General features: G+C 49.5%; 1 protein-coding gene across 4 annotated transcripts in view; it reads left to right on the top strand.

The window, feature by feature from the left end:
• ENTPD1 (ectonucleoside triphosphate diphosphohydrolase 1) overlaps positions 1-14,176 on the top strand; it is a 100,370-nt gene that overhangs the window by 70,093 nt on the left and 16,101 nt on the right. For 2 of the 4 annotated variants that reach the window (XM_034776009.1, XM_034776005.1), the window contains exons 2-3: positions 11,051-11,184; positions 12,798-12,915. The exons of 1 other annotated variant lie outside the window; for it this stretch is intronic. Coding sequence is in view for 1 of the 3 variants with exons in the window: in XM_034776005.1 (XP_034631896.1) it covers positions 11,051-11,184; positions 12,798-12,915 (252 nt within the window). In the remaining 2 variants the exon portion in view is untranslated. The remainder of the gene's footprint in view (positions 1-11,050; positions 11,185-12,797; positions 12,916-14,176) is intronic. One more of the 4 variants, XM_034776007.1, reaches the window with a different exon arrangement.

The following is a 14,176-nucleotide window of genomic DNA, read 5'->3' as shown; positions in this document are numbered from 1 at the left end:
CCCTAGCCCCCCCCCCCCCCCCCTCCCCCCCCCCCTCCCCCCCCCCCCCCGCGGCCATCACTTCACTTTACATGTGCATCTTCCCCATGGTCCAGGCACCTAATTAGTGGAGCCATGCCTGCGTGGCTCCACTAATTACGTGGGTGGCCCTTCATTCTCTTGTGTGCAGCCGCCCAGGCGCGCACCTGAGAGGGAACTATCCGCGGACCACCTGAATGGAGCTCGCAGACCACTGGTGATCCATGGACCACAGTTTGAGAACCTCCGCTGTAGGAATAACCTGCAATCTTAGTTCCTAGATGTACTGCATTTGGCTGAGTACTGACTTCAGATGAAAACCAATTGGAGACAGTTCAACCTTATTTCCAGTCTTAATCCAGATAAGATTTACAACCACCTTTCTCCCCAAGGCCTTAGAATATCATGGTTGGAAGGGACCTCAGGAGGTCATGTAGTCCAGCCCCCTGCTCAGAGCAGGACCAATTCCCAGACAGATTTTTGTCCCAGATCCCTAAATGCCCCTCTCAAGGATTGAGCTCACAACCTGGGTTTAGCAGGCCAATGCTCAAACCACTGAGCTATCCCTCCCCCCTTTCCTCCTGCCTTGCTGCCCCACAGTTTCTCTGGGCTCACACAGGCTTTAACACTAGTGTGTGGGTTTGGGAAGGGCCATGCTGGCTCCTTTTCTCTTATACAAAATAATCAACAATCACCCCATCAGTCAGAGGCTTCTTTAGAGAAACTTCCCCTTACCTCATTAGTTATTCTTTGAACAAGATGTCCTCCCTACTTCATTCCTTCTGGCCTGGCAACTCATTATTTTCAAGGCCTTCCTTCTACTTGCTACTCAAGGCCTTTCTTTACAACACAGATCTATTTCCTTAACCAAATTTAAGATCACTTTAATTTTATACTTATCCTAGAGGGTTCTTTTAATTTTGATTGCTTAATTAAAGAAAGACTTGAGAGTTGAATTTAGTTGTATTAAGTTTTATTGATTATCCTTAACCACAGCAACTAATAGTATAGAAGAATATAAGAAGACAAAAATGGTAGTGGACTATGATTTGGTGCAAACAGACTAGAAAGTTGGTCGACTTATAAGCATTCACGTTTTTTCACAATAGAAAAAATGAAATCACACAATCACAATAGAAAATAACATTTTATACTCAATTACTAGCTTGGGAAGGTGACTTTGTTTAGATTTTTGACTAAGAGTCCCTCGAACAGGGCCTCACTTGTGCCAACTTATTATTAACTCCAGCTGAGGAAAAACAATTCAAAACTAAATTACAAGGCAATTTGGTCAGTTACTTACACGCCAATTCACCAGGGTCTCCTTCCCTTTATCTATAATAGTCAGTCCTTTTTAATGTGTTTCTCACAGAATGATATTAGCCCAATGTCTGACTAACACTTCTAACTACCTAAAATAAACTCCTACATTTCTTACAGATTCTCTAGACTGAGTGGTGGAGCCATATTGGCCCCAGGATATTAGAGAGATCAGGTGGGTGAGGTAATATCTTTGACTGGACCAACTTCTGTTGATGAGAGAGACAAGCTTTCGAGCTTGCACAGAGCTCTTGTCTCTCTCGCCAACAGAAGTTGGTCCAGTCAAAGATATTACCTCACCCACCTTGTCTCGGTATAGACAGGGTCCAGTACAAAAAGTTTGCACACTCAGTCTCATTTTATGTCAATATACTCTGAGAACTTAAAGACCGTATGAAACCATTAACTGTAGTAGACAGTCTATAGTGTAATGTTTATAATCCTAGTTAGCAACAGGAACGTGTTCAGTTTTAAAGCTACTTTACAGCAGTCTTGATAGGGTTGCAAACTTTCTAGTTGCCCCAAACCAAACACCCTAGCCCTGCCCCTTCCCTGAGGTCCTGCCCCCCGCTCGCTACATTCCCCCTCCCTTGGTGGATCGCTGTCCCCCACCCTCACTCACTTTCAGTGGGCTGGGGGTCAGGGCTGCCCAGAGGTGGGGCAAGTGGGGCAATTTGCGAGCCCTGGCCAAGAATCCCTTCCCTGGCTACTCACCCGGTGGCAGTCCAGGTCTTTGGCGGCACTTTGGCAGCGGGCCCTTCAGTCGCTCTGGGTCTTCGGCGGCATTTCGGGGGCGGGTCCTTCAGTGCTGCCGAAGACGCGGAGCGAGTGAAGGACCCGCCGCCGCTGCAGACTCGGAGCGCCGCCCAGTGAGTACAAGAGCCGCAGCAGGTGGTGCCTTTTTTTATGTCTGCTCCCCCACTTTGCCCCAGGCCCCCTGAATCCTCTGGGCAGCCCTGCTGGGGGTTGGGGTGCAGGAGGGGGTGAGGGCTCTGGAGTGGGGCTGGGGATGAGGGGTTCAGGGTGTGGGAGCAGGCTCTGGGCTGGGACAGGGGGTTGGGGTGCAGGGATGATGAGGGCTTCAGGCTGGGGGTGCAGGCTCTGTGGTGGGGATAGGGATGAGGGGTTTGGGTGCAGGAGGGTGCTCTGGGTTTGTGGGGGCTCTGGATTGGTCCAGGGCATTGGGGCTCGGGCTTACCTCAGGGGGCTCCCGGTCAGCAGGGCTAAGGCAGGCTGCCTGCCTGTCCTGGCTGCCACCACAATGCATACGCCACGGAAGCAACCAGCAGGTCCGGGTCCTAGGTGTGGGGAGGGGCAGGAGGCTCCATGCGCCGCTCTCGCCCGCAGGCACCGCCCCTCCCCCCGCTCCCAAAGGCCGGTTCCCCTGGCCAATGGGAGTGCAGAACAGGTGCTCGGGACGGGGGCCCCACATGGAGCCCCGTGCCCCCCCCCCCCCCCCACACACACACACCTACACCTAGGAGCTGGACCTACTGGCCGCTTCTGGAGCGCAGCACGGTGCCAGCCAGGATAGGTAGGGACTAGCCTATCTTAGCACCACGGCACCACTAACTGGACTTTTAACGGCCCGATCAGCAGTGCTGACCGGAGCTGCCAGGGTACCTTTTTGACCTGGTGTTCCGGTCGAAAACCAGACACCTGGTCACCCTAAATCTTGACTGGAACCTGTCACAAAACAAGGATGTACACTGTAAATCTGTGAAAAGAAGAACAGGAGTACTTGTGGCACCTTAGAGACTAACAAATTTATTAGAGCATAAGCTTTCGTGGACTACAGCCCACTTCTTCGGATGCATATAGAATGGAACATATATTGAGGAGATATATATACACACATACAGAGAGCATAAACAGGTGGGAGTTGTCTTACCAACTCTGAGAGGCCAATTAATTAAGAGGAAAAAAAAAACTTTTGAAGTTTTTTTTTTTTTTTTTTTTTCTCTTACTTAATTGGCCTCTCAGAGTTGGTAAGACAACTCCCACCTGTTTATGCTCTCTGTATGTGTGTATATATATCTCCTCAATATATGTTCCATTCTATATGCATCCGAAGAAGTGGGCTGTAGTCCACGAAAGCTTATGCTCTAATAAATTTGTTAGTCTCTAAGGTGCCACAAGTACTCCTGTTCTTCTTTTTGCGGATACAGACTAACACGGCTGTTACTCTGAAACCTGTAAATCTGTGGCAATCTCTAAAAAAAATACCAAAGCGTGTCCACTTCCTCACTAATTAGGCACTCTGTTTCAGGAAATGGTCAGCTGACTGATTTAGGCCAAGAGACAGTCTGTGTGTTACTTAATGCCAGCTCTTTGCTCAGCAGTCAGCTTTCATCTCAGTTATTGTTCACAGCAGAAGTTGACACTACAAACACAGGTGGAACGAAAGACGGACATAACTATAGTCTTTTCCCAGCGAGCTGATGGACAACCTGAACTGCTGGAAAATAGAAAGAGACCAGTTACAGGCGCCTATCTGAGATTGGTACTTGATGTCACCAGAAGGACTCCCAGGTAGCCAGCCCAGGACCTCAGTCTACTGTCTTCCAAGCTTCTTCAGCTTTCAGGAAGTGATGTGCTGAAGGAGACAGGCTATTTTATCCCATATCTGCTGGGTGGTCCAAGTTGGTTCCTTTTCTTGGAGGTGCTGGCGTGGACCAATCAGATGGTGATCCATACTTCTTCCAAAGATTCCAAATGTCCAACCAGAAGGACAGTAGTCCTCTCATCATCCAATCAGGGAAGAGACATCAGCTTTTGAATTCTTGCAACTGGGACCAGAAATTTCTAGACTCTTTTTTGTGCCACACATTTTGTCACACAAGCTTGTATAAGAAAAGTTAGGCCATAGCTGTTTGGGAATACCTTGGGCTGGCTTGCTCCGGACACCAACTTATCACTGCAAGTTGATTTCCACAGGCTCCTTTCTGGTGCATCCCTTGGCCAATTTTGCAGTTATGCTTGCTCAAGTTGCAGTTTCTCCATCAACACTCTGCTAGCTGCTGAAAGGTCCAGTTTAAAGTTCCTCATTCTACTACTGTATCTGGCACATATAACATTGATATTAAATTAATAGGATTTTTAATTATTTTATTCATAGACAGGGAAAAAGGGGAAGTCAAGATTTTTTAGCTTCACTGTCTTACGAAAGGCTGTAGCAACACTGAATTTCTTCAGACTTATAGAAGAAATCTAGCCACTAGATCTTGAATTTTTGTTCTCTCAGCCCTCTGTTCTGTCTTTTAGAAAAGGCCTTGATACCTGGGCAATTCCTAAATAGTAATAACTCATAGTTTGGGGGTTTAGTTGCTACAATAGCTATTAAAGTAGTTCAGTGATGTGATCTTGAATCTACAGGGAGCCAGAGACTATAGTTCTGCGAGTATGAAATGTCCTATTCAGCTCTGTAAGTGTTGACTCTGAAACACAATGATGACTTAAATTTTAAATTAACTATTTCATTGCTGGCCATTTTTGCTGAAGAATCTATTCAGGAAGTCAGGAGGGGTCCCACAAAGACTTTTTTTGAGGCGTGGGAGATGACAGCATGTTCGAAGGAAAGAAAGGAGGCAGATGAGAGAAAGAGAGAGATTAAGAATGAATAAGAAGAGGAAGAGATGGAGTCAGGGGGACAGGTTTTGGGATTATAGCTGGGGTGAAGCAGACTTCCGGAGGGAGCTGATAAATGAAGGAGTTTGGTTCATTTGAGAATGGAGTGTATTTATGAACTTGGAATCTGCAGGTTTTGATCACAGGGAGTTTGAGGCAAGGCATGTTCCTGGTGTGTTTTGACTGAGGCACTTCAGAAGTTGATGCAGGTTCTACACACTGGGTAGGTTATATGATGTTTGTAGAGAGAATTTGCAGTTACAGTATCCCACTGTATGTCACAGGAGGATAATGTGAATGCCCTCTGTGTATCCCCATAATGGATTAGAGGCACTGATTTTTCAGCATCTGGCATCTTCCTCTACCTCGGGCAATACACTGTGGAACACCATGAACCTCAGCAAATGTTTGCAGACTCAATGGGCCAAATCCAGACTTGATGTACTCTCCATTGACTTACAGTATTCACCCATATACACCTGGTCAGAATTAGGCTCCATATGTCTCTGTCCATTTCGTCAGCCTTAGCTGTGCCAGTGGATAGGCTGCAGGAACTCCATGGACTCTGAGCTGTTGCAATGACTCCTTGCTGAGGAATTTCGTAGACTGACTCCCCATGTTCTCACAATGAGTGTGGCAGCAGAGCAGGTAAATCCCTACTCATTGCTTTGGAAATGTAATAGAAGCTAACCCTTTGCAATCTGGAGCATTCCTAAGCTGCTAGGCTTCATGTCTGCTTGGCTGCCTTTCTGGACAGGTCACAGTCAATGGGTTCTCAGCCTTTAGATATTTCTCACCTAATTAGATAGGCTTTAGGAACCAGGGCCGCCCAGAGGATTCAGGGGGCCTGGGGCAAAGCGGGGGAGCGGACATAAAAAAAGGCACCACCCACTGCAGCGCTTGTACTCACCGGGCGGCACTCTGAGTCTGCGGTGGCGGCAGGTCCTTCACTCGCTCTGCATCTTTGGCAACACTGAAGGACCCGCCGCCAAAATGCCGCCGAAGACCCGGACCGCTGCCGGATGAGTAGCCAGGGAAGGGATTCTCAGCCAGGGCTCGTGGGGCCCCTGTGGGGCCCGGGGCCTGAGGCAAATTGCCCCACTTGCCCCCCGCCCCCGGGTGGCCCTGTTAGGAACTCCATAGAATACATAACATCCTGCAGTCCACAGTAACTGCACAGGCAGCCACAAGTACTTCCCACCCTGTAGAAGAAAGCCACTTGATAAGCTCCCAACCCTTCTATTGATGCCCAATGGACAACAAGGGATCCACTGGGCCATCAATAAGCAGCTCCTCTTGTATATGCTAGTGAAGAGCTCCATGAACTCCCAGTTGCTAGGCAGGGTTCACAGGAACGCCTTCCTCATTCCCTAGCATTACCCCAAGACTCATGGGCACCAGATTGTGTGGTTGCCATGGGTTTCCTGTCTTGACAATTAGGTGTGCTGTTTTTCTTAATAAAATGTGACTAATTATTTCTAGCTGTGACTCCCTTGATAGCCAGGGCCCACTTGATGTGAGCATTCAGAGAAAGGGGTGGCATCTCTTCTGCCTTACCAAAGCAGATATATTTGTTCAGAGTTGTGCTGGTAATTGTTAGTGTGACAAGTTTCCAGTGGAGGGCATCTGAACTGAAACACGGGTCTTTGGCCCAGTCCTTGGCTGAGCAGTACCTGGCCCGAACATGAGGCGCTTGTATGGTTGTGCTCCTTTCTTACATCCCCTCGATCCTGGGACTGCCTAGGGCTTGTTTCAGCACCCCCAAAAGTTAGAATAGCCTCACTTTAAGCAGAGCATCAGCCTAATTTGAGCCCGCTGGTAATAGCCAGCAAGGACTGCTGAAATGCCTTAGCCCTTCGGGCTATTCCATCTCTTCCAGCCTATACCCTCCTCCTCCATGTTGGAGGTTTCAAGGGAGTGTGGCAAAGAGCTAGGCCATGTCTAACTACAAACTTACATCGGTTTGACTGTGCTGTTCAGGGGTGTGAAATCCAAACTCCTGAATGACATCGTTATACCGACCTAACTCCAGGTGTCGACAGCACTACGGCAACGGGAGGGCTTCTCCCCTTGACATAGCTACCGCCTCTCATGGAAGTGGATTAACTACGCTGATGGGAGAAACTTCCCCGTCAGTGTAGCGGTATCTTCATTGAAGCGCTATGCCGCTGTAGCGATTAAATGTAGACCTAGTTACACCTGCTCTTCACCCTCCAAGGTTTCCCGCACACTAGAGACTCATCATTTGGCTGGTTACACTAGTTTTACAGACTCTGTTCATCACCACAGCAGTGCCCGGGGACCATAGCATGAGCCAGGATGTGGCCCCTTGTGCTTTGGGTACTGGCATTCAGGTCTAAGAGCAAAAATCAGCTCTTAAATGTGGACTCATGAAGGAAAGCATTCCATGTTAATCAGAGTTTTGTGTGTGTTATATTCTGCACAAAGGTCCTGTAATTCATGGTGAGTGAAGAGAGGTTCACGCTATACCTCCCCCCAATACCCTATCGGGTCATTGGGTGGTTGAGCTGAATTGCAGAAGCAGAGGTTGATTCCAGGTACCTGCCACCCACTCAGGTGAAGTCTCTTTCAGTACTGGCAGAGCTCCTCTTTTAAATAGTAGCTGAGTTTGGGGCTTAGAACAGCCTCTCGGGTCATTGTCTGGGAAATGCTGGTGCTTGTAATGGGGAAGTTCCTCCTCCCTCTGCACCTTCATGTTAGCACCTGCTACAAGCCCAAGGCTTGAGACTGCTCTTAAATGCAAGTCCTGGTGCAGACTAAGCCAGGTTGGCCCATAGCAGGACATTTCTTTACAGGGGTGTAGTCCTGACTTTTTTAAGTTCAGGAGACTAGGAGTGGATGGGTCACTACAAAAAGTAATTTTCCCTCTCTTGATATTCACCCCTTCTTGCCAACTGTTGGAAATGGGCAACGGCCACCTTGATTGCATTGGCCTCATTAGCACTGACCCTCCACATGGTAAGGCAACTCCTATCTTTTCATGTGCTGAGATATATATATATATATATATATATATATATAATATACTGCTTACTGTATTTTTCACTCCATGCATCTGAAGAAGTGGGTTTTAGCCCACAAAAGCTTATGCCCAAATAAATGTGTTAGTCTGTAAGGTGCCACAAGATCTCCTCATTGTTTTTGTGAGGACAATAACACTCGAAAGTGCAGGAACATTGTTCCCGAGCCGCTAGCGTACTGTTTCTGTATCACATGCAAGATGCCTTTGTTTACAGCTGGTTTTCTGGTTTGCTTGAGACATGACCTGTTTGTCTTTCCATCAATATTTAGTGGGAAAGTAGCTATGAGCTGAGCAGGGGGCCTTGCACCCGGAGCAGGCTCCGCTGCTGATCAGGGATTTCAGGTATTCATATTTGACGGGGCTCTCTTATCTTCCCTGAGTTCTTGGCCTATACACTGAGGGGAACAGTCCTGCTCTCCTGCTTTCCCTGACCAGTTCCCGTGCCAGTGACATCTCTGTCCTGGCTCATTTCTCTCAATGCAGTGAGGTCCTTGTGGCAGAATCACTCATCAGCCTTGCCAGCATAATTCTCGCTGATAACTAACTTGGAACCAGGAAAGCCATTGGATCCTGTTTTGTTCTGGGACCTGACCCAATGACTGAACTGGGCCAGCAGGAGACCTGCAAAAACAGAGACCAAAATTAGCAGCAAAGGCAGGGATGCCTGATCATCTGGGCTGGGCTCCAATCTCTGGGGTGGGGTGCTTGATGCCTGTCCAGCTGGGCTGGATTCCAACATTGCGTTGGGGAGAGGGCAGTGATGTACTGGCTGTCACCACGTATGACGCTGTTTCACTTATGCTGGAAGTGCAGGGTGAAAGAGCAGATCTCCGGCACTGTGGGGTTGCTGAGTGGACGTGGGTCATGAGTTTACACCAACCTGTATCATTAGGGTTCCCAAATCGACTGTACACTCTGGGGAAAGCCCGAGTGCCTGAGTCACATGGGCAGCAGTGGGTGCAGCACTGCCCCATACCGGTACAGGGCTGAGTGGTGTTTGCAGGGCACCGCACAGTATTCAAGAATTTAAGTGACTAGGGTGCCCCAGGGCAACTCCGACTGGGTCAGCAGAACACTTGCTGCTCACATGAGCATCCTGGCTTCTCCTGTACAGCTGTTTCTAGCTGTGGCAACGAGTTTTTCCCTACAATGAGAAACAGCTACTGAGGGGAAGCCCAGCAGCGTCTACCTCCACCGGGGCTGCTCCACCCACAAGAGGAGGGCTGCTAGGAGCCTATAGCCACCTCTGGGAGAGCGACACAAGCCACCAGCAGGACCAACTCAACTGGGGTCTGGTGGCAGAGCCAGGATGCTCCTCAGTGAGGTACTCCAAGGGGGAGAAAGGGCTGGGAGGGGAGAAGGGGCTGGTGGGGGCAGGAGGAGACGGGTGCAGGTGGAGCTGCAGAAAGGAGCTCACTTTGATTTAATGTTGTTCTATGTCCACCTACAAAGGAGACAAGGTGGGATGGAATGGGATACAGGAAGGTGACTGGACACAGCCATGGAAATGGGACAGAGGGGAATGGGGGAAGATAACTGGAACCCGGATGGAGTCGGAGGAGGGAATGACTGGATCCAGCCTGGGAGATTGGGTGGAGGGGAGGGTGACTGAAGCTGTTGGAGGGCTAAGGGGGGAAGGTGACGATGGAAGGTGACTGGAGCTTTGATGGGGCGGGGAGAGAGGTGACGATGGAGTCTGGGGGGAAGGAGACCTGGAGCCAGGATGGGGCGAGGGGGGGAAGGTGACTGGAGCTGGGATGGGGGGTAGGGGGGAAGGTGAGAGGAGCTGGGATGGGGGATGGGGGGGAAGGTGACTGGAGCTGGGATGGGGGGTAGGGGGGAAGGTGAGAGGAGCTGGGATGGGGGATGGGGGGGAAGCTGAGTGGAGCTGGGATGGGGCTGTGGGGGGGGATGGTGACGATGTGGGGTGGAGCAGGGGGAAGGTGACTGGAGCCGAGATGTGACAGGGATGAGGGGAAGGTGACGATGGGGGCGGGAAGTGACTGGAGCTGGCATGGGCTGGGGTGAGGGTTGATTTCAGAAGAGGCTGCACTGGGGTGGGGGGGCGGTTGAGACCCCCACTCCGTACAGTGCCAGGAAGGCTGCATATACAGCTCACAGTGAGCCCAAGTAGTGGTTGCCATGGGAACCACAACTTTCTGTATTGCCCATCTTTGTGCGTAGTGTTAAATTACTTGCAAGTTTGTGTTAATGTATGTTGTGAAGAACAGGTTTGAAGGGGCTATCTGGGCCTGTTGCTGCTGCCCCTGCATTTTATCATCATCCACATTTGGTTGATGATGTTAGAGCAAAAGGTCAACTATTTGCCTATAGGCCCAGCTGTTATATCAGGAGCAACCTGACTGTTTCTGCAAAACACCCGCTGCAGCCTTCTGTGCAGCAAGATTATGTGATAACACAAGGCGGCCAAACCACCCTAGGTGAGACAGACAGGCACTGCTATTTCAGTCTAACATATGCCTCAGAGTGGAGTGCGGGGCGGGTGGGGGGGGGAAGGGGGTGCTGTGGAAAGAAGTGATGAGTTCAAGCAAATGTTAAACCGCATCCTGTTATACATCCATTCCCTTGCCTCTCTCTCAATCTGCATACAAGGCCTTTTGAAATGTTCCTTCCGCATATACGTATAAGGTATGCATGCTAAGTTGTTTGTTGCTAGGTATAAAAAGGTTTGCTCCGCACTTGTAAGGGGCTCTCTCTCTCCGGCATTAGCCGAGGAGAGCGCCCACTCAGCTGACTGGTCAATAAAAACTTAAAGCCGTCTTCTAGACTCCCGTGCCTCCTTGGGGTAATTGGGCAGCTCCAGGGGGAAACGAGCCCATTTAGCTAACAATGTGGCCTTGCAGTCACGTTCTCAACTGTACATGCCAGATCCTGCCATGGCCTCTCCCTGGGCAGGCCAGTCAGATATCCTGTGCTGTGGCAGAGAGAAGGAACAGTGCTGACTGTCCCATCACCTGCAATAGCTGTGGCTGCTGCTCTAAGTGCTTGGCATGGTTCCTAACATCCGCTCTTCTTTGCCAGTCACAGGTACCAAACCAAGGACATCCTGGCCTAGAAAGGCCCTGCTCATCCTCGGGTTCCTCTTTGCTTTGGCTGCGATTGCCTTAGTTGCGATAGCAGTGAGTCAGAACAAGCCACTCCCAAAGAATATTAAGGTATTGTGAGGGGGGCCATTACAAGAGAAACAGCATAACTGGGTGGGGCCTGGGTAGCTCCAAGACACCCCTGAATTTTCAGGTGTTTCACCCACCACATCTTTTGGGTCTTGCTAATTCCCTCTGTTATCTCCCTGAACCTCAAGCATTTTCTCTTCCCAATTTCCCTGTAAAAACCAGCCCATTTCTGGTGGTTTTCATAGGTGACTCTGTACTAACCCATCGGTCAGTTCCATTGTGACACTATATCTTCCAAGTTCGTACTCCCTTTCACAGGTGCCAGCTTCCTCCAGGCCCCCAGGGTGCTCAACCTCCTGTCCCACCCCTTCCCACGCAGTTCTGCCCCCTCCCCCCCAGCACCTGCTGCATGCCCCAGAACAGCTGATCGGAGCAGTCAGGAGGCACTTGGAGGGAGGGGGAGGAGTTGATTGATGGGGCTGCAGACAGACGGGAGGCTCTGGTGGGGAGCTGGCTCCTGGTGGGTGCTGAGCACCGACTAATTTTTCTCCATGGGTGCTCCAGCCCTGGAGCACCCATGGAGTCAGCACCTGTGCTCCCTTTGGTGGAAACTTTACAGGCCAGGACTGCGAGGAAGGCCAGTGATCTGCCCCGTTCCTGGGGGCACCCAATACCAGCAGTGTCTCAACTGATGCTCAGTGCATGCAGCTCAGAGCCGGCTGTCATAGAGAGAGCCTGGAGCACTGGGCCTGGGGCAAGATCTGAGGCCTGAACCAGAGGCTGTGAACCAAAGTCAGGCCATGGATTAAAGCAGATGCTCACAAGTTCACTGCCCAGTACACGACCTTGGCAAAGTTGTTGCTAGTGTACAAGGCACTAGATATTTACATAAATATATTCCAGCTAGTGCAGATCCATCCCCATCTAGTACAAGATAAGATGGTTTGACAGAATAATGAATGGGGAGGTTTTGTCCAAGATATCAGGAACAAGGGGAGGTAACAAACAAATGTCATGAAACACATATGGTGGTGTATTCTTGTTTGTCGTAGCCTATAAGTGTCGGGGTATTTTGCCTTAATTCTTTGTTCGGCCAAGGGGACAGCAGAAATTCCTGCTGCTGACTGAACTGTTCCTTGCCATAGGGCACTCGTGTTAGTCTACTGGTAACCACCGAGACAGGGCGCTAGAACTGTGTCTTGGCAATAAACCTGGCCAAGTGCCTGTGTCACTGAACCGTGCCCGTGGTCTTTCTTTATGAGTACATGAAAGTCTGCTGAATGAGTGGGCTGTACTCAAGGTCTGCTAACCAGCTGTCTGTGCGGAACTGGACAGCATGCTGAAAAACACACACACAAGCTGACTGACCCTGGCACTAGGCATAAGCAGACTAAGCAATTGCTTAGGGCTCTGAGCAGCTCAAGGGGGGTCCCCTATTTGCTTTTTATTATAAGAACTTGCCTGTTTCAGTATTGTGGGGGTGGAATATTCCTGCTCAGGGCCCCCAGTGGGCTAGCACCACCTCTGCTGTAGCTACACTTACTAGTGCTCCCAGTAAGTGAAGAGTGCTCTTGTCCCACTGTCTGGTCTCACTGACTACTATTCACAGTGTCCCGTGCATTGGTCCAGAGATAACTGGTTTGTTTTATCCACAGTACGGGATTGTGCTGGATGCTGGTTCGTCTCACACTAACTTGTACGTGTATGAGTGGCCAGCAGAGAAGGAGAATGACACTGGGGTGGTGCACCAGGTGGAAGTGTGTAAAGTAGAAGGTAAGCCACGAGGGAGGAGGAAGGGGGGAACAGGAGGGGCGAGGAGGTGATGAACAGAGAGTGCAGGAGGGATGGTGAAAATAATGTAATGCTTGTCAACTGGTACAACTTCCAACCTGCCCTAAATCACTCCTCACCTGTGTAGAGGCCAACCTGCCTCTCCTGTTTGGTTTTGTTAATACAGAAATCAACAGTAAAATGACACAAAGCTAAGCTCTTACCGTCTCCTCAGTGTGGGCTACTCCTAGATTCAGCCCTCAGGACTGCTCCATCCCCACTCTAGATCCTGTCTAGCAGAGATCCACTTCCATTTCCCTCATAGCCTGGTGGGGTAAAATGCCATCTGCTGCAGTGAGTGAGCAGAATTCAACTAACTTTTGCAGCAGAGTCAGCACCTACTAACGGGGAGGTGCAAACACCACCATCCTGTTAGACATCATCTAGCCAGAGCTTTCTATAACCTTGCAAAACAGATAAAATATCCTCAATCGAATCGCAGTGCCATAGAAAAAAATCTCTGCTGCAGAAGTGACCTCTGGGGATTCCAGAAGAAATCCCAGCAGGCTGCTGAGAAGTCACCCAGTTTTACTGACCGGAACTGCTGCGTCAAGTACTTTCAGGACTGGTCAATACACAGTGCATCTCTGATCACAGCTACCCTATTCTCCATACAGTTGAACAGTCTGATATGCTCTATAAGAGAAGCACCACATTATCTGTATATAAACATAACTCCAGTTCTTCAGGGCAGCTAGTATGTCTGTAGTCTGTATTCCTTGATTAGTTCTTAAACATAAGAATGGCCAAACGAGCTATTAAATAACCACATAGACCCAGACACTCAGATCATATTCAGGTTGGCAATACTTTCTTAAAATCATCGTGTAAATGGGCCTTTGTGTGATCCAGGAAGCTCTTGGCAGGGCTGGCCCTAGACCAAATGCGCTCCAGGTGAGGAGCGTCTTTGCCCTCCCACATTTGTTAAACTTTTGAATACCTTATTTTTTACAATTACACAATAAAACAAGGTTCACAATGTCACAGTTGGGTTCTCATTTCACTTCAGTTCGTTCTTATATCTCACTGACTGGCGATGCCCCGCCCCTTAGCTATCTGCACGGGCATGGCTGGCATCATTCTAGGAGGTTCGAAGAAAATGTAGTTCTCAGAAAGTCTGGAAGGTTCCTCGAGATTCTACAAAGGTCCAGAACATTCTAGGAGGTCAGTGAAAAATGAATCCACATACAGAATAGCTGAAACA

Source organism: Trachemys scripta, chromosome 7, assembly GCF_013100865.1.
Source record: "Trachemys scripta elegans isolate TJP31775 chromosome 7, CAS_Tse_1.0, whole genome shotgun sequence".
NCBI lineage: Eukaryota > Metazoa > Chordata > Testudines > Emydidae > Trachemys > Trachemys scripta.
This window is presented reverse-complemented; position numbering and strand designations above follow the sequence as displayed.